Consider the following 19,801-nt stretch of genomic DNA (forward strand, 5'->3'; position numbering starts at 1 on the left):
TTTGGTCAATCATTGGTCAAAGCCGTTAGCAGCTATAGTTGTTATTCTATAAATTGCAGATGAGTAAAATGATGCAGTGGCACGTCAGGGGTGGGAAAACCCCCTTTAAAAGAAGTCCTAAAGGGAACCAACCTGCAGTGGAGGGTGCCGCTGCTCCAAAAGTGAAGGAGGGAGCAGCAGCATTAGGTCCAGACCCAAACAGGAAGGGCTGAGCCGGGCCAGGGTTCAGAGAGACTGCAGGGGCAGGCAGGCTGTCCTGGCTCTGCCCAAACAAGAAGGACTTGGCTGGGGTGGCCTCAGTAGAGGCACTCTGCCCAAACAGGAAGGTACTGGGGACCGGGATGGGGGCTGGGGCAGGGGTAGAGCTGCTTGAGGAAGAGGTGGTGGTGGTGCTTGCCATGAACCCAAATGCTGGCTTTGGGGCTGCAGCATCTACAAGGAAAACAATGGAATTAAGTGAAGAATTATATCATGGTTTAAGTGTAGACAGTGTTTACATTAATTACAAACAGTTAAATAGTGAAAAATAAAAATATCACCAAAAAAATAATAAATTCCATAGTAGAACATCCATTCATAAAATCGACAAATACAAAACAGGTTAATAACAATATTAACTACTGCAGCAGAGTATTCCTCTCACCTGTTGTGCTTTGCCCAAAGCTGAATGAGGGCTTAGGGGATTCTGCTGCTGGGGTCTCACTCTGGTCTTCCGGCTTCTCAAAGGCCAAGGCAGGTGCATTGGGCTGGTCTTTAGGTGGGTCTGGCTTACTGAAGGAAAAGCCTGTAGATGGAGCTGATGCCACCCCCTCTTTACTAGGAACACTGAATAGGAACCCAGAACCCATAGAAGCAACCTCCTTCTCGTGCTTCCCAAAGGTGAAAGAAGGGGCCTTGTCTTTATCTAGTGATTCCCTGAATATGCTGCCCCCTAGTGGTGTGGTCAGCGCAGTAGCCTTGGCTTCAGCCAGCTTCCCAAACATAGGCGCTGCTGCTGTGGTGGTGGTAGTCGTGGTTTCTGTAGAAGCTCCACTGTCATTCTCTGTAGAAACAGGGAGGCTGAAAGTAGAGGAGGAGGAATCAGAGGTTGCCACCAGATGAAAGGAGAACCCACTGTAAGGGGGTTTGCTCTCCGTGCTAGCAGCTGCTGCAGTGCCGAACGAGAGCCCACCGCCGACGCCGAATTTGAACCCGGCACCCATACCGGGGGCTTCAGCCTTCTTCCCCTCGTCCACTGCAGGGGTAGAAGCAGCTGAAGCTGCAAATTTGCATCCCTCAGAGGAGCCTCCAAATTTGAAACCTGCAGAGCTGCTGGTGTCTGTCGAGGTAGAGTCAGATGAGGCAGATGCACCAAATTTGAAGCCCCCTGAAGATGAGGAGTCCAAGAGGGTGCCGCCGAATTTGAAGCCCCCAGAACCAGAGTCCGATGACGTCCCCATGCCAAACTTGAATCCCCCCGAGTCAGAAGAGGACTGGATCCCAAACGATGAGGAACCAAATGCTGAAAGAAACCAGGGATCACATTAATGAGTTCAGAATTCTGTACAAAAAAAACTTTAAAAAATACTTATGAATTTCCTTAGCACATTCAGGCTTCACATCTATCCTCAATAAAAATCAAAGATCTCGCTAAAATGACAAAGCCTCTAGAACACACAAAGATGGCAGTTGACAGCTGTACATACCTTTGGGCTCTACTTTAGCTCCAGGCTTGGGGGTCTGGCAGGCTACACACTCCTTGTCTGCTCCCTTGTTCTCAACACAGCACACATCACACTCCCACGCTCCCTCTGGCTTCTTGAACTGGGCCCCAAAGCCTAGTAGAGGAGTGGCGCTGACAGGGGTGGGAGTTAGAGAATGAGGCGCAGCCGTTGCTCCTGTTAGGTAAATGAAGATATGAGCAATCAGCAAAAATATAAACACGTACATTTGCATCAGATTTACATCATTTAAACACTTCCTTGAAGATCTTCTGATGTAAACTGAACATTTGGCCAAGATAGCAGTATGGGGCAACTTAAAAAATAAAATAATAAGCACCAGGTTGTTCTCTCGTCTCACTACCTGGCTTAGCGATCCCACAGGAAACACACTTGGTGTCCTGCGCCTTGTTCTGCACCATGCACACGCCACACTCCCATGCTCCCTCTGGCTTCTTAAACTTGTCTCCAAAGCCCAGGAGTGGGGCAGCAGCAGGCAGAGTCTTAGCCTCCAAGAAGGCAGGCATAGTCAGTGAGGCTTTAACTCCAGTCCCAGGCTTGGTTGTCTCACAGGCCACACATTTGACAGCATCAGGCTTGTTCTGAACCAGACAAGTGTCACAGTCCCAGCTTCCTGCAGGCTTTGTGAACAAGGCCCCAAAAGTTGCAGCGGGAGTAGTGGTGGTGGTGGAACCCTCCAGCCTGGACAACAAGGGTATACTGTCGGTTTTTGCTAAAGAGGGGCCAGAGTTTAGTCGTGGGGTCACAGAGGTCACACACTTAGAGTCAGTGGGTTTGTTCTGCACCACACAGGTGTCACAATCCCAGGAACCGGTTGTCGCTTTGAACAAGTCCCCAAGGGAGGGGGTGTTGGTGGACAGTGCTGGGGTCTCCTGGTGGGCTTTGGGGACAGGGGAGGTCTGAGTAACAGGAACGGCAAATCCTATGGGGAAGAAGACAAGGGGTTAAAAACCACTAAAACAAAATAGAAAACTAATGGCACTATTTGAACCCTCCCATTAAAATGGCAACATAACAGTTGCCATAACAGCTGATGGAGTACAAGTTTATGGCAACGGACTTGTGTCATCAAGATAAATCATCACAGGTAATTCTCACCAGGTCCATTCAGGAGGTCCAGAACACTGCCCTGTTTCAACACCTTGGCTGGTTTATATGGCCCTTCAAACTCATCCATGCTCTCACTGGCAGCGTGCTTCACTACAGAGACACCAATGGAAACAACTATTAGCTATTAAATTAATTTCCCTTTACGTCAAGGTTTGGATCTTGATCTTGTTCTTATCCTGGAGTTGATCCAAGCTTACCTGCTGCCAATACTGGGGTGGCCATCTTCCCGTTGGATAGTGACAGACCCGTTTTCACTACAGGTGCACTGAAGGTAAATCCAGACTGAAAGACAAAAAAATGACCAACATCCGACAGGGCAAGGTTTGGTTTCAATACCTGGTACAGAAGTAAGAATATGAATTCACTGTTGAGTGTCAAAAACAGAAACAACAATATTCTATAGGGGTAATACTGTCATCACAGCAGGCATACTCAAGCTGCAGTAAAGCTGTGGGACTTACAGACGGAGAGAAGGACGGTGGGCTAGCAGCAGTTGCCATGACGATGGGGGAGGAGAAGGTGAAAGGTGTGGAGGGAGGGGTAGAGGGGGCTGTAGTCGGTGGCACCTGGAATAAAGACGACAACTGATCCAGGTCAGTTTCAGCAGATGTCACACTATTTATTCACTAGGCCTTCATGGTTATTAGGATGAACACTGACCACATTGAAATAAAGCTAGTGGAAGTCACAATGTCAAAGCCTGCATCCCAAATGGCATCCTACAGGGCCTGGTCACAAATAGTGCACCATATAGGGAATAGGGTCAGGCGTAGTGCACCATATAGGGAATGGGGTGCCATTTGGGATGTAAGCAAATGGAGCTGGACGGACCTTGTTACGGATGGTCTCCTCCAGGACAGGTGAGGTAGTGAGAGCGGCAGTGGGCGTGACTGTGGCGGTGGGAGGTTGGAAGAAGCTGAAGCTGGGCAGACTGAAGGACGGGCTGTGGGGGAGCGAGATGGCTGGCAGGTCCGATAGCTCAGCGATCTGAAGAGAGAGTCAAATGGAGTATTTAAAACAGCATGCAGCACCAGATCATTTCTACACAGAAGGGGTATTTTTAAATCTCACTTTCAACCTTTTCTGAAGAGATTTAGAAACAAAATCATTAGTTTATCATTTGCCGGGAAACCAAACTTTTCTCCCCAGAAAGGAGAGGGGTCACAGAGAGTGAGAACGGAGAATCCACCTGGTCTTCAGGACGTTTGGAAGAGGGTCTTGTGCTGGTCCTCTCCCTCTTCATCTTCCCACCTCCTGACCCTGTGCTGCTGAATGCAGGAGTGCTGGACAGAGGGTAGGTGGGTAGAATGCTGCTTGTGCTTTGAGAAGGACCTGCCACTGCTTCAGGAATCAGAGGGGATTGTCTTGTGGGCTGGAGGCAAAGCAGAGGTGGAACATGAAACGCAAGCAGCAGTCTGGCTGTAATTTGGAAAGCAACTCTGGAATAAAACAGACTTAGTTTGTAAAGGCTTCTACACATATCTATCCAACCATCTATGGACAGGTCTTAAATGAATCAGCATGGTGTGTGGTCTCAGTTGATCGCCGCTGGACACAGTAGCTGGACATCGTAGTTGGTCCCGATTCAACATGTAGAAACAGTCATTGACGGTCTGAGTTCGGGGAAAACTTCCCAACACATTATCTATAGTTAATTTGCGGTAGTTGGATGGATACGTAGAAGCCATTAGCTGACTAGGTGGTGCTAGGGGTCCTCACCGTGTCTCTAGGGGTTCGAGCCAGGCCCCCAGGGGTCAGAGAGGGCCTGAAGGACATGGAACGGTTCCCCGACACTGACGCTGCCGCCGGGATCACCAGCTTCTGGACTGGGGGGAGGGGAGAGTCCAGCTGGAGGGCGAACACACAAAAACCTCCGATAAATACTCAAAACAAGGTGTCCCAGGCCCGCGAGCACACACAAATGTACAACATTAAAATGTTTGTCTCAGCTCTCCAATCCATATATGGCCATTATCCACAGCTGGAATTAATCTGGCCAAATAAAAGTTCTAATAAACTGGCACGTACCACTGCCAAACTTTCATTGTAACAAAATGTTTGCATGGTCCTTGAGAAATCTCAAAAAAGGTAGCACTTAGTCAATATGGCCACAACATTGAGAGGAACCAGCCTTGAGCCTTCTGCCCCAAAAAGCCATCTATGGATCTGGACAGTCTTGTCAGACCCCCTTACTTCTCAACAGCCCATTGTCAGGGCTTAGTGACCAGCTGTCAGTTACGGACAGCCATCCAGCTTTGGCATAGCTAACCCTACTAGATAGCAACACAAAGAGACACACATGCTCACAAATGCTTACAAACACACGCTTCACTCACACACAACACACCCGCTACTTAAAACACACGCCTGCTCACAGACTCAGCGCATAAACACAGCAGAGCAGTGGTGAACAGCTGCCCCAGCCTGACACCCATTAACTTCAGCAGTCAGGAATAAAAGGGGCAGGAGAAACTAACAATGACACCACTGTTCACACCAACTAACCGCTGTTGGGGTTCATAATATTGTGGACAAACAGCTGGGAGAAAACTGGTTAACAAACACACGTAGAGGAGAGGAGACCAGCAATAATGTCAATTGTCAGTGTCAAGAGATTTTGTAAAGGGTGTTTCGTAGATAAACACTTACCAGTTTCTTTTTGGCCTGAAAATGTGAAAGGTGTAGAGTGCTGCCATCCAGTGACTGAAGGACATAGGAGAAATAACTGTGAGATCATGACAACAATGGAGGACCTAAAACATTTAAAGAGAAATACTCATCACTTACTGTTGATAAGGGAGAGGAAACTGTAGAGGGGATTCTCTTGGCATCCTGTTAAGACAAACACAAAACTGTGATGCACTTGTTAACATAAACAACCAATATTTACAATTACTTCGTAGCCAAGTTGAGATGTTAACTTCATTTCCTTGTGAGGATTCACCACTTCTCAAATCACTTTTCCAGAAATAGAATAGAAATAGAAAATGTAAGGTATAAAGCTGACTGAGGTTGAAAGGTCTACACAATAAAATAGAACGGTTCTGTAACCATTGTGCCAGGCTGAGTAAGCCAATGTTCCTGCTAATCTGAAGATTCCATATTCAATTAAAACATGTGTACTCACAGCGAGGGGGCTGGACATGCGCTCCAGGGACTGTAGGATGCGTCGGGCGGTAGCGCTGGTCACCCCACAGGGCTGAGCCCCAGCAGGCTTGGCCTTGATCTGTCTCCGCAATGGAGCCTAGAGGGGAAAATATAGCAGTCAAATTTCCCACAGAATATTGTTTCTTGCCTAGGAGAAAATCAATAGGGAAACATTGTTGAGAACTACCTGGTAAGGTATGGCTGTGCGTGAACGGGCTGTTCTAACAGAAGCCGCTCCCCCATAGGTAGTCTTCCCTGGGTAGAAGGGGGAATCCCCCAACTGACTGGAATTCAGCACTGAACTGTTCATCGTAGACTAGTGGAGAAGAACACAAATGCCCAATGTTAAAAAACACAATAATAAATAATGCTGCAAAAGCCAGAGTTTCCAAGATCCTATAGAAAGTCAACACCCCCCTTGGATTTCGTCACATTTGATTTTGTTACAAAGTGGGATTCAAATGGATTTAATATTATCAGTATTTTGTGAAGATCCTTTACAAAACATATGTAATTTTGTAATGTTTTTTTAATTTAACCTTTATTTAACTAGGCAAGTCCATTATAAGAACAAATTCTTATAATGCCAAAGTGAAAGAAAAATCATATTTTTAAAGATTAATTAAATACAAAACACTTCTAAATTGGGTGGTTTGAGCACTGAATGCTGATTGGCTGACAGCTGTGGGATATCAGACTGACAAAACATTTATTTTTACTGCTATAATTAAATTGGTAACCAGTTCATGATAGCAATAAGGCACCTCTGGGGTTTGTGGTATATGGCTAATATACCACAGCTAAGGGCTGTGTCCAGGCACTCTGCGTTGCGCTTAAGGACAACCCTTAGCCGTGGTATATTGGCCATATAGCACACCTCCTCGGGCCTCATTGCTTAAATATACCTTGATTAGGTAAGAGTCTATACGTGTTCGAATAACCTTTGGCAGCGATTACAGCTGAGAGTCATATATATATATATATATATTTTTTTTTAAATCTCGGTCAAGGTGTTGGGGATCATGGCTCGACAGCAATGTTTAGGCTATTTGCGCAGGCAAACACGAACGCCATAACATGCCCACCACCACTAAGCTCAATACACAACACTCCATCACGTTGTTTTATCCAGTTTTTTAAAAATCCATCGACAAAGACTGCCAAGTCTTGATGTCAAGAACACCCATACCATGATGCAACCACCACCAACCATGCTTGAAAATAAGAAGGCAGTTACTCAGTGATGTGTTGTGTTTTCCCCAAAACATAGGGCTTTGCAAAAAGTGGATTCCTTTGACGTATTACTTTCGTGCCTTGCTGCATTGATATGCATGTTTTGGAATATTTTTTATTCTGGATATTTGTATTCTTCTTTTCAATCTGTCATTTCAGTCATTATTGTGGAGTCACTACAATGTTGATCCGTCCACAGCTATCCCATCACAGCCATTGAATTTCGTAGCCATTTTAAAATCACCAAATGGCCTCAGCAGTTTCATTCCGGTCCTGCAGCTCAGTTCAGAAGGACAACTTCATCTATGATGTGTCTGTGTGGTTTAATACATCACCCACAGCATAACTGTTAACTTGATCATGCTTAAAGAGATATTCAGGGTCTGATTTGTTATTGTTATCCATCTACCAATAACTGCCCTTTATGAGGCTTTCAAAAAGCTCCCTGGTCTTTGTAGTTTAATATGTGCTTAAAGGACCTTACAGATGTTGTATGCATGAGGGACAGAAGGGGTTGTCAAAAATAATTTAAACTCCATTATTTTACACAGAGTGTGTCCATATAACTTACTATGTGATTTGCTAAGCCAAATTTTACTTCTGAACTCATTTAGGCTTGCCTAAACAAAGGGGGTGAATACTTATACAGTGAATATATCTTAGTTCTAAAAAATGAATTAATTTGTATCATTTTCTTTTCACTTTGACATTATGGGAGTGTTTTGTGTAGATCAAATGAAAAATAAAATAACATTTTTAAAATTCCACTTAACATAAAATGTGGAAAAAAGATAAGGTTGTAAGCTTTCTATTAGGCACTGTATGCATGTTGGTTTTTCTGTTTTTCTGTTAAAATGATCAACTAGTCAAAGTAAATCAACTGAACATCAGTAGCTAAGCGAGTAGAGTTTGTGGACTATCGACTGGCACTCACAGTGGAGGACTGACTTGACTGACTGACACTCACAGTGGAGGACGTCCCAAAGACAGATAGGTTGAACGCAGGCTTCTTGAGACTGGACTGGGACTGCTGAGGCCCAGAGTGGGTCCGGTCCATCTCCGGGGACCAGAGCTGGGGTAGAGATGCGGTCTTCGAATTAGGTACATCTGGGGACAGATAAGATTCAAATTTGAGTATTCATACAAAATGTGTCATGCAACAAAGGACTGAATTTTAGCAGTACCGACTAGATCCTAAAATCCTATATTCAAGATTTGGGATACATTTCTCAAAGCCACATCCTACCATAAAAATCTCTTCTGCCGACTCAAGACCTCAACAGGATTGCTAGTGGCCAAAACGGGATTCCGTACTTTTAACACACACAATCCCCAACACACATTACCTTTGTCTGATGCACGTGAAGAGAAGCCGCTGGTGGTAGAGATGTTGTCGTCCTCGTGCTGTGAGCTGTTGTCCTTGATCTCTTTGACAAGGGAGAAGCTGGGCGAGGCCCCAACGAAGGGGGCAGAGGAGGTGGAGGGCTGGGAGAAAAGAGAGCTGGGGCCCCTGCGGGCCAGGGAGGTGTCCAAGGAGGGGAAATGGAGGTGAGAGCGGTTGAGGGGGGGCCTTGACAGAACATCCTGGAAGTTCAGGGATGCCCTGCTTGTCGAAGGTTCTGGGGATGTTGAGGAGAAATGACTAGGGTTAAGATGGGTTGATACAAAATTGCACATAAGTCCCAAGGCAAGTCCAACTACTAGAATTAGGCTTTACAATCCTAACACAAAATATGAAACATGAACAAATATTATAAACTGAGTGGTTGGAGCCCTGAATGCTGATTGGCTGACACCATATCTACTAACCTGTATGGCTGGTACCGGGCTCCGGAGTGTCCCGTCCATCAGGAAGGGGTGCTACCTCCTCGCTGCCATTTGGGGGAGGGGCCTGGCTGTTCTGCTCCGCCCTCACTACGGACCCTCCCCCCTCTGCAGCCTCCCCATTCCTGAAGTATTTCTGCAGCCAAGAAGGAACGATGCTCTTGACTGTATCTGTCACTCGACTAATCAGGCCAGGCTGCTGCTGTTGGAGAGAAAGTAGAGAGCGAGATGGAGAGAATAAAGGGAGACATTTAACACAATAGTGAAACTTTCCAAAACAAAATAAAACCGTGATGAACGTCTAGTGTTACACATTATAGCAAAATACAAATTCATTCAGGGCAACAAATTTGAAAAAATACAAACCCCACCAATGATGAAAGTGTCACTAGGTAACAATAGAGAGAGAGAGCGAGCAGTGGGCGCACAGGAAAGTAATTCCTCTCAAGCGAAGCCCTACTTACTCAAGCTCTCAGTGAAAAGTGGGTCAGAGGAGTCTGACGCAGCACAGGTCTAATGCTGTAACACACACACACACACACACACACACACACACACACACACACACACACACACACACACACACACACACACACACACACCTACAGGAGATCTAGGCTTATATACAAGCCAGAGGAAGATGCTTCCTGTCTTTAAATCAATATCACAAAATCGGTCCTGAAGTGATCTACAGCTTCATTAACTACACTAAATGTCCTTCTAGAACGGGTCTGCAGGAGCCTCAGGCCCAAGTTAAATTTTGCCGCAGCAATAAAGAAAAACTGTAAAAAGATGGTAGCTCACACTCTGCCCAGTCTCCTGGTAGCTTTTGACTCCTGATAACGACCATATGCTCCACTTCACTTCTGCTCATCTGTAAAAACCACCAGTCGAGTACAGAGCAAATATCCACACAGTTTTTACCAAGCAAAGACCAGTGTAAGCAATCAATTTTACATGACTTATCACAAATTGTTTATTATTATAATGAGACTTTAATGAGTTACATTGACTGCTAAAAGTGACCGGCAAGATATAGCGGTAAAAGGGGGAAAAAAAGTGCCACTGCGAATGGTAGCTCTCAAGAGCTTGACTGTGATGGTCCCGGAATGGAAAAAGTTATGAACTGCTGCTCTAGATAAGTCTAATTAACCTATGTACCAGCCCCAGCCTCTCAGACCCCTCTCTGGGTCAGTTAGTGCTCGCAGGCCTTTGTGATTCTAGGGATTTAAAGACGCTGCATTACTCCTGTGAATGGGGCCATGAGACCACAGGACTGTGCCAGAAATTGGCTCTCATTGTTCTCCCAGGAAGCACTTGTGTGTGTGTGTGTGTGTGTGGTTGAAACAGTGAGATGGTATGGAGGCGTACAATAGGCCTTATGCACATTCCATGATCGAACGTTCTAAACACACTTCCTATCAGTTTGGCAATTTCCGGTCAGTCTAGTTGTTACCGACGATATAACGGTACTACCACTATGTCACAGTTTTTTTACTAGGTGTCTTCAGGACTTGCCTCAAATTAATATTGTACATTGAATTGTTACATCAGCCTCCGAGACTCCAGCTAGCAAGAATGAAAAGGGGTTCAAGATGTATATAGGAAGCTACATAGACAACTATTAAGGTGAGTACCAAGTCAGTGACAGATATAACGTTAGCTAGCTACAATCATTAGCTAGCTAATTGAACTATTAACTGTAGCTAGCTAGTTACTTCGTAAAATGATGTAACTTTGACAGAATCTACCTGAGTGTGTGTATTTTCGTTAGCTTGGTTAAGTTATGCTTGCCAACTATATTTGCTAGCTAAAAATAATTGTGATTCATGTCTTCTACACAAAAATACATTGACAGGGGAGATTTCCTGTCTGCCACAGGTCCATGAGGAAGAGTTAGTGAACATTTCTCCTTTGCCACTCTAAAATATGCAGTTTTGTCACACAAAACAATGCCACAGATGTCTCAAGTTGTGAAGGTGCGTGCAATTTGCATGCTGACTGACGGAATGTCCACCAAAGCTGTTGCCAGAGAATTTAATGTTAATTTCACTACCATAAGCCACCTCCAATGTCATTTTAGAGAATTTTGCAGTACGTCCAACCAGCCTCATAACCGCAGACCACGTTTAACCACTTTAACCAGCCCAGGACCTCCACATCCAGCTTCTTCGCCTGTGAAATTGTCTGTGACCATCCACCAGCTGATGAAACTGAGTATTTCTGTCTGTAATAAAGCCCTTTTGTGGGGAAAACAAATTTTGATTGGCTGGGCCTGGCTCCCCAGTGGGTGGGCCTATGCCCTCACAGGCCCACCCATGTCTGCACTCCTGCCCAGTCATGTGAAATCAATAAATTAGGGCCTAATTTATTTATTTCAATTGAGTGATCTCCTTATATGAACTGTAACTCAGTAAAATCATAGAAATTGTTGTGTTTATATTTTTGTTCAGTATATAGCAAAGTGTCAATGGCATGTGGAAAAAATCTATTACCGATGCATTTTTAAAAAGGGAGGTCCAATCTGTAAGAAGGACGCTTCGTGAGAAGACGCTTTGTGTTAAATTCAACAAGGTGGGATGAAAGCAAAGTGATTTCACTCGTAATTTTCCCTCCCTCCAAGGACAATAACCTGAAACCAGCTGCTGTGATGACACTAGAGGTCGACCGATTATGATTTTTCAACGCCGATACAATTATTGGAGGACCAAAAAAAGCCAATGCCGATTAAATTGGCCAATTTTTTATTTGTAAGAATGACAATTACAACCATACTGAATGAACACTTATTTTAAACATGATATAATACATCAATAAAATCAATTTAGCCTAAAAAAGAATGAAGCACGTTAAATTTGGTTTAACTAATGCAAAAACAAAGTGATGGAGAAGAAAGTAAAAGTGCAATATGTGCCATGGAACTCAAAGGTAACGTTTGAGTTTTAGGTTGTTGTTATTATAGGACTATTTCTCTCTATACCATTTGTATTTCATATACCTTTGACTATTGGATGTTCTTATTAGCACTTTAGTATTGCCAGTGTAACAGTATAGCTTCCATCCCTCTCCTCGCCCCTACCTGGGCTCGAACCAGGAACACATCGACAACAGCCACCCTCGATGCAGCGTTACCCATGCAGAGCAATGGGAACAACTTCTCCAAGTCTCAGAGCGAGTGACGTTTGAAATGCTATTAGTGCGCACCCCGCTAGCTAGCCATTTCACATTGGTTACACCAGCCTAATCTCGGGAGTTGATAGGCTTGAAGTAATAAACAGCTCAATCCTTGAAGCATTGCAAAGAGCTGCTGGCAAACCACACAAAAGTGCGGTTTGAATGAATGCTTATGAGCCTGCTCGTGCCTACCATCGCTCAGTCAGACTGCTCTACCAAATCATAGACTTAATTATAACACACAGAAATACGAGCCTTTATTAATATGGTCGAATCCGGAAACTATCGTCTCGAAAACAAGATGTTTATTCTTTCAGTGAAATACGGAACCATTCGGTATTTCATCTAACGGGTGGCATCCATAAGTCGAAATATTCCTGTCACATTGCACAACCTTCAATGTTATGTCATAATTACATAAAATTCTGGCAAATTTGTTCGCAACGAGCCAGGCGGCCCAAACGGTTGCATATACCCCGACTCTGCATGCAATGAACGCAAGAGAAGTGACACAATTTCACCTGGTTAATATTGCCTGCTAACCTGGATTTATTTTAGCTAAATATGCAGGTTTAAAAATACATACGTCTGTGTATTGATTTTAAGAAAGGCATTGATGTTCATGGTTAAGTACACGTTGGAGCAACGACAGTCCTTTTTTGAGAATGCGCACCGCATCAATTATATGCAACGCAGGACATGCTAGATAAACTAGTAATATCATCAACCATGTGTAGTTAACTAGTGATTATGGTTGATTGATTGATTGATTTTTTATAAGATAAGTTTAATGCTAGCTAGCAACTTACTGTGGCTTCTTACTGCATTCGCGTAACAGGCAGACTCCTCGTGGAGTGCAATGAGAGGCAGGTGGTTAGAGCGTTGGACTAGTCAACTGTAAGGTTGCAAGATTGAATCCCCGAGCTGACAAGGTAAAAATCTGTCGTTCTGCCCCTGAACAAGGCAGTTAACCCACCGTTCCAAGGCGGTCATTGAAAATAAGAATGTGTTCTTAACTGACTTGCCTAGTTAAATAAAAAGGTGTAAAAAAAAAATAGTTTTTAAGTGTCTAAAAATACAGATTTCCAATTGTTATGAAAACTTGAAATCGGCCAATCCAATTAAAATCGGTCGGCCTCTAGATGACACAGTTCATAACTTTTACATGTCCATTTAAAAGTGAGTAGGCCTACTGCTTCCCTCACCAAAACTTCCCAGTTGACAGAAGAAAAGCACAATTAATGCGTGTGGGGTCCAACCAAATAAGTGGAATGTGCAGCTGACATGTAGGCCTACAGAAACATAACCCTAACTGAAAGTTCGAGTTCACTGGTCTGAAGTGAACTCCAGTCAAATATTCCGCTAGTTTGGCCTACACGTCCTCTTTGTTTTTACTGCTGGCGGGCTTCTGGCCTTCACTTTCCAATAGCCAATCTAAAAGTCCCAGTCTTCGCCCACAGGCTATTGATAAAATGACTTTATAATAAACTCCTAAATGGTGCATTGTTCCTGTCAACTGAAAAAATGTACAGACATGTTTTGACTTATGAAAACATACTGTGGCCTTTCATGTCAAGGTGTTTTATGTTCCTGGAAATCTGGACAATGATATGACATAGAACAGGGATGGGCAACTAACTTTTCTAGGCCAGCAGATCAATTCCCCACCCCCGAATGAAAAGACTGAGCCACGAGTTGAGGACCAATGTAATCAGATTCCCTCCCTCTTGCAAATATTGCATTATCATCCCCTTCATTTGAGGAAGATTGACTAAATATTTTATTAATCAAATGTGTTGTCAAAAATAGTGATGTTAAAATTAGGTCTGACACACCTTGACCAGTTGACTGGTTGATTGTTGGCAGGGCCTAAAATTACATGACAGGTAGATAAATAATAATCTACCAGCCATAATGTTTTTTTCCCCGGCTAAAATTACACCAACAAAACAGATGAGCATGCTTTGTAATGTCTCTAAAACAATAAATGTATTACTAGCTAATTTGTCCTGGGACATAAACACTGGGTTGTTATTTTACCTGAAATGCACAAGGTCCTCTACTCTGACAATTAATCCACATATAAAATGGTCAACAGAGTAGGTTTCTAGTACCCTCTCCTCCTTCCTTCAGGCTTCTTCTGCTTTGGTCTTTATATGGTGGTTGGCAACCAATTTTAAGGTGCCTTTGTGACAGGTTAAAGGAAATATTCATAGCCTGTTATACATTAAAAAGTATTAGTACGTTCATAGTATGTGAGGATTTTAAAACATCAAGGTTAAAAGGATGCATTCAGTATTAGTTGATAGAGATTAATAGCATTCATATAATTGTGTTAACCTGTTAGAACTCTAGGGGCAGTATTTCATTTTTGGATAAAAAGACGTGCCCGTTTTTAGCGCGATATTTTGTCACGAAAAGATGCTCGACTATGCTTGGAATTGATAGTTTTGGAAAGAAGACACTCTGACGTTTCCAGAACTGTAAAGATTTTCACTGTGAGTGCCATAGAACAATATCTACAGGCAAAACCAAGATGTTTGAGTGACCAGGCAGGATTTTTGAAGGCACGTTTTCAATGATCTCCTTATATGGCTGTGAATGGCACAGGAATCAACGGACACTTTATCGTTTCCCCCAGGTGTCTGCAATCGTATTTGTAGGCATATCATTGGAAGATTGGCCATAAGAGCCTACAATTACCAAATGGTGTCTGCGTGGAAATTGGTGCAAAAAGTCAGGTCCCAGTATTTTTCCATCCGAATCAGAGAAGAATGCACGTGTCTAGGACTGGCATTTCAATGAAGAGATATATGACCAAACACCTTGAGGATTGATTCAAACAACGTTTTCCATGTTTCAGTCGATATTATGGAGTTAATTCGGAAAAAGTTCGACGTTTAGGTGACTGAATTTTCGGTTAGTTTTAGCCAAATGCATAGTAACAAAACGGAACGTTGTGTCCTACACAAGCATCTTTCAGGAAAAACTGGACATCTGCTATGTAACTGAGAGTCTCTCATTGAAACATCTGAAGTTCTTCAAAGGTAAATGATTTTATTTGATCCCTTTGCTGGTTTTTGTGAATGTTGCGTGCTAAATGCTAACGCTAAATGCTACGCTAGCTATCACCACTCTTACACAAATTATTGATTTTCTCTGGTTCTAAAGCATATTTTGAAAATCTGAGACGACAGGATTGTTAAGAAAAGGATAAGCTTGAGGACAGGCATATTTATTTCATTTATTTTGCAATTTTCAGAAATCGCTAATGTTGCGTTATGGTAATGAGCTTGAGGCTGTAGTCACAATCCCGGATCCGGGATGGGGCGGCCTAACAGGTTAAAGTTAAAATCTGTCAAAGGGTACGAATTGTGAGAGTAATGTGTAAACGTTATATTGATTACTTTATTTTGTGGTGCCTAAAAGTGTTAATCTGTGATCTATGAAATGCTCTTAATCTATGAGCCGGAGATCGATTGCTCTGGTCCCCACCCATATTCCTGGGGAAAATCGCAGTCTTTTCTCATTGAACTAAACGTTGACTTGAGAATACAACACCGTATCACTCTCGTGATTATTTCTCCCCTGTTTTCAGGTACTTTATTGATGATAAAAATAGTAATTTAAATGTTATAACTCGCTAACATGTCAAGAGTGTTTAAGGTGTGTCTTAGTAACATCTTGAGGAAGTTAAGAGTTAAGTTTGAAGAGAGTAATATTAGCCCTGCTCGGTTGAAGTGAAGAATAGCATCGTACTGAGAGTAGCTGCAATTTTATGTCGATTGTGAATGAACATGTGCCTTGTTAATAAGATATTTTGCTGTGTTACTTGTATAATGGGTTTTCTGTTTTGTAATGTGTTACTTTTGTGAAATGATTGAACTAAACGTTGACTTGATAATACAACACCGTATCACTCTCGTGATTATTTCTCCCCTGTTTTCAGGGGCGTAACACCTCAACATAGACCGACTGAACTGGAGTGTGAACCTCAGTTCATCTTTCAATCACCCATGTGGGTATATGCGACTCAAAACCAATGAGGAGAAGGAAGAGGCAGGACTTGCAGCGCATCAAGTGTCACAAATTTCTATTTTAGTGCCTGGCTACATTGACGTGTGCGAGCAGTGTGGGTGCAATGATAGAATAACATGTGTACATTAACATTAACTATGCAACGCTCGCGCACATGATGCAAACAGCCTGGTCAGCATGTAAGTGCGTGTGCTGTTTAGTCTTCATACTTAGGTCGATATTTCAATAAATATGCTACTGTATCAATCAACCCTGGAATAGAACCACGGTCTGTAGTGACGCCTCTAGCACAGATGCAGTGCCTTAGACCGCTGCACCACTCGGGAGCTCCATGTCATCACACAAGCATATGAGTCATTCATGCTTTGAAATGCAATCGAGTATTTCCGTTTTAAAATTCATTAACAAAGGAAGCTTTGAATAATTATCCAAAACAAGATAAACCGCAGTTCACGAATGCATGCAATATTTTTTAGTATTTGCTGTAATTAAGGCTTTATACAGTAATATATATATTATTTACCTTCATTAGAACAGACTCTAGTATACATCATTTATTTTGTGTTTACACTGTTCCAAATGGTCCGAAAATATAATATCGTAATCTAACAGCACCTGTTTGGCACACATAATACTCACAGTGCTCGCTCATATACCCTCTTTTCTTTATCTCCAGTAGTTCCCACAACTATGTCAAATGTCTTCCACAGATCTGACTTCCCCTTTCCCTCCTGAGAAACCAGTAAACATTTGCCTGTTTCAAGTTTCTTTTTCATGTCCCCCGCAACCATTTTGTCCTCCCACTTCACCTAGAGTGGGTGAAACGGTGCTTTGGTGATGCCAGTTCACGTCCTTGTGTTCTAAAATAAATTTGACCAAGACAAATATCATTCTTCATGTTCTAAATCGTTCACTGGGGTCTTTCTAACATATGAACATTATATCCAAGAAGTCAGACTTAGTAAAATAATAAAAAGCACTCGACAGAGTGGTGCCACTTTCACACAGCGACTTTTGGGGATTTTACATATGATGATAATCTGCAAAGTTGTTTCCGCATTTTACAAAAAAATATATTAAAAGGGTAGACTCAGCGCTATGACGTAGATGCAGAAAGTAAACAGCAAAGTGGGTCAATTTCTGCAACAACTAAGAGCGTTGAAACACGAGGCTCAAATTCTGTTTTGGTGCCCTGGCTAGCACGCTGTGAACTGCGTGAAGCGAACCTGTGCACATACTCTGTGTGACAGAGTGAAGTCTTGCATCTCACTCATCTCAATATCTGTGGTGCTGCTCATGGCAACATTATTTTGTTGAGTCTACCTTTAACATGAGAGAATCTGAATGATATGTTAAAGCCTTGGTGTAAAGTACTTAAGTAAAAAATACTGTAAGTAGTTTTTGGGGGTATTTTTTACAACTTTTACTTCACTACATTCCTAATGAAAATATACTGCATGTTTCCTGCATGTTCCCTTACACTCGTTACATTTTGAATCCTTAGCAGAACAGGAAAATGGTCCAATTCACACACTTATCAAGAGAACACCCCTGGTCATCGCTACTGCCTTTGATCTATCAAAATAACTCAACACAAATGCTTTGTTTGTAAATTGTGTCTGATTGTTGGAGTGTTCCCCTGGCTATCTGTAAAAAAACTAAAAAAACAAGGGGTGTGCTGTGGTTTGCTTAATATAAGGAATTTGTAATAATGTTACACTTACTTTTGATACTTAAGCACATTTCAAACCAAATACTTTAACTCTAGTATTTTACTGGGTGAATTTGTACTTGAGTAATTTTCTATTAAGGTATCTTTACTTTTACTCAAGTATGACAATTGCATACTTTTCCCACCACTGTGTAAAAGCCTTTGAGAATCTAAAGCTTGTGATACACGCAGTGCTCCGTTGACATTTCACAGAGAGAAGATCTCTTACAAAAACAAGCCTAAAAATAAGATTTTTGCATTAATATGAGAAGAATTTGGTAGAATATTGAGATGCTACATGTTATGTCTCAAAATCGATCTTACCTCCAAGAAGAGGACTAGTTCAACTAATTCTCGCACAGCATCCAGCCTAGCTGACAATGCTATTAATTTAGTCACCCTACAATGTTTAAAACTACAATAACTTTAACAGATGATAGAGACATGAGGTTTGAACCGTATTGTGTTCGGTCTGATTGTTATCGGGCCCAGTTCGCCCTTTTAAAACATTGTATTATCCGGTTCGGTTACGATTGTCATCGGGTCCGACTTTTTGGACCCTGGAAGACCTCTAGTCCACTGTCCTCAAATGAGCTCAATGCCTCAGGCTAGGCTACGACTGGTTAGCTACGTTTCCACACCGCCTCACATTTATGCCCCTTTTGAGATGAACATGATATTGCCTTGTTTTTAAGAAATATGTTAACTGACTACTACCACGGCCTAATGTTGATATTTTATTTATGTTGCCTTAGTAGATTGTAACCAAGTAATGATAATGTTAAAACCCGATCTAGCCTCCAACGTTTAGGTAGTATTGAACCAGTCAACCATGTGGTCACTTGAAACGGGTCTGAAATTAGCTAGTTAGCAATGCTAACTAAAATTGCGCACTAGCTACACATTATGACCTAACTGGCTATGAAATGACAAAGACAAAGGCCAAATGTCTTAAAAATAGAAAACATATACATTATTGAATTGGGAGATACTATCAATTTATCACAACTGATATGATATTCCATAGATTACGTTGCATATCAATGTAGGCAATGAGACAACGCAAAACTAGCTAGGTTGTTAGCTAATTTCGGATGCTTGCTAAATCTAACGTTAGCTACTCGTCGACTGCTTGCTAGTTTGAATAGCTACGCATGTAGCCAGCGCAAACTTGACAAGAAGCCAGTAACGTTACTACATATAAACTAGTGCATTTCAATATTTCTACAAGACAGTGTGTTAAATAACCATGGCTGTCGTTAGTCTTTACCGTTTTAAAAGATAGACACCGGTTACCTGGCTAGTAACACGTTAGTTCCCTGAACCGGCAAAATGTTTCTCGCTAGCTTGCTCGTTTCCTTGACACAGCGTGGAGGCCATGAGCGCTAAGACTAGGCCACACAAAATGTCTCCACGAAAACAATAACACAAGAGCGAAAAGACAACTGTCAAGAAACTACATGCTATCCTTCAATGTGGAACATTCATACGAACACGGCTATTTTATTTACCTGTTTGCTTTTGGCGTAAGGTTTCGAAGCGCTATGACATCTTCTGCTTCTAATTTTCCCTCCACCCGTGGCCGCCATGGCTAGATTGAATATCGACTCGGCACCGGATAGCTGTTCCAACTGTCCTGTCATAGCATTAACCATAGAGTTTAGCGACTCAGTCCTCTTGGAAGGAAGCTTCAAGTTAAAAGAGAACCACGGGAAATGCAGTTTAGGCATTCACACTTGTGAGCCTCTTCGGGGTTTATTTACGTAGTGCCCCTAAAACTTAGAAATATCAGATATGAGTGACAAAGGAAATTAACAGACTTAAAAATGTGATGCACATTTCC

General features: G+C 42.5%; 1 protein-coding gene across 2 annotated transcripts in view; it reads right to left on the reverse strand.

Moving 5' to 3' along the window:
* The window catches only part of LOC118370970 (nuclear pore complex protein Nup153-like), a 22,201-nt gene extending 2,508 nt beyond the window's left edge, over positions 1-19,693 (reverse strand). Inside the window, exons 1-18 of one of the 2 annotated variants that reach the window (XM_035756234.2) lie at positions 19,470-19,693; positions 9,021-9,237; positions 8,558-8,830; positions 8,146-8,318; positions 6,166-6,294; positions 5,959-6,075; positions 5,619-5,663; positions 5,481-5,534; positions 4,551-4,679; positions 4,021-4,203; positions 3,663-3,818; positions 3,293-3,397; positions 3,029-3,113; positions 2,820-2,921; positions 2,065-2,643; positions 1,686-1,877; positions 644-1,501; positions 133-432 (exon numbers count right to left, since the gene is read on the reverse strand). In XM_035756234.2, coding sequence (XP_035612127.1) covers positions 133-432; positions 644-1,501; positions 1,686-1,877; positions 2,065-2,643; positions 2,820-2,921; positions 3,029-3,113; positions 3,293-3,397; positions 3,663-3,818; positions 4,021-4,203; positions 4,551-4,679; positions 5,481-5,534; positions 5,619-5,663; positions 5,959-6,075; positions 6,166-6,294; positions 8,146-8,318; positions 8,558-8,830; positions 9,021-9,237; positions 19,470-19,688 — 3,916 coding nt within the window. In that variant the 5' untranslated portion in view covers positions 19,689-19,693. The remainder of the gene's footprint in view (positions 1-132; positions 433-643; positions 1,502-1,685; positions 1,878-2,064; positions 2,644-2,819; positions 2,922-3,028; positions 3,114-3,292; positions 3,398-3,662; positions 3,819-4,020; positions 4,204-4,550; positions 4,680-5,480; positions 5,535-5,618; positions 5,664-5,958; positions 6,076-6,165; positions 6,295-8,145; positions 8,319-8,557; positions 8,831-9,020; positions 9,238-19,469) is intronic. The other variant, XM_035756235.2, reaches the window with a different exon arrangement.
* Between the last annotated feature and the right edge of the window lie 108 nt (positions 19,694-19,801).

The sequence above is a fragment of the Oncorhynchus keta genome, chromosome 19 (genome assembly GCF_023373465.1).
Source record: "Oncorhynchus keta strain PuntledgeMale-10-30-2019 chromosome 19, Oket_V2, whole genome shotgun sequence".
Classification (NCBI taxonomy): domain Eukaryota; kingdom Metazoa; phylum Chordata; class Actinopteri; order Salmoniformes; family Salmonidae; genus Oncorhynchus; species Oncorhynchus keta.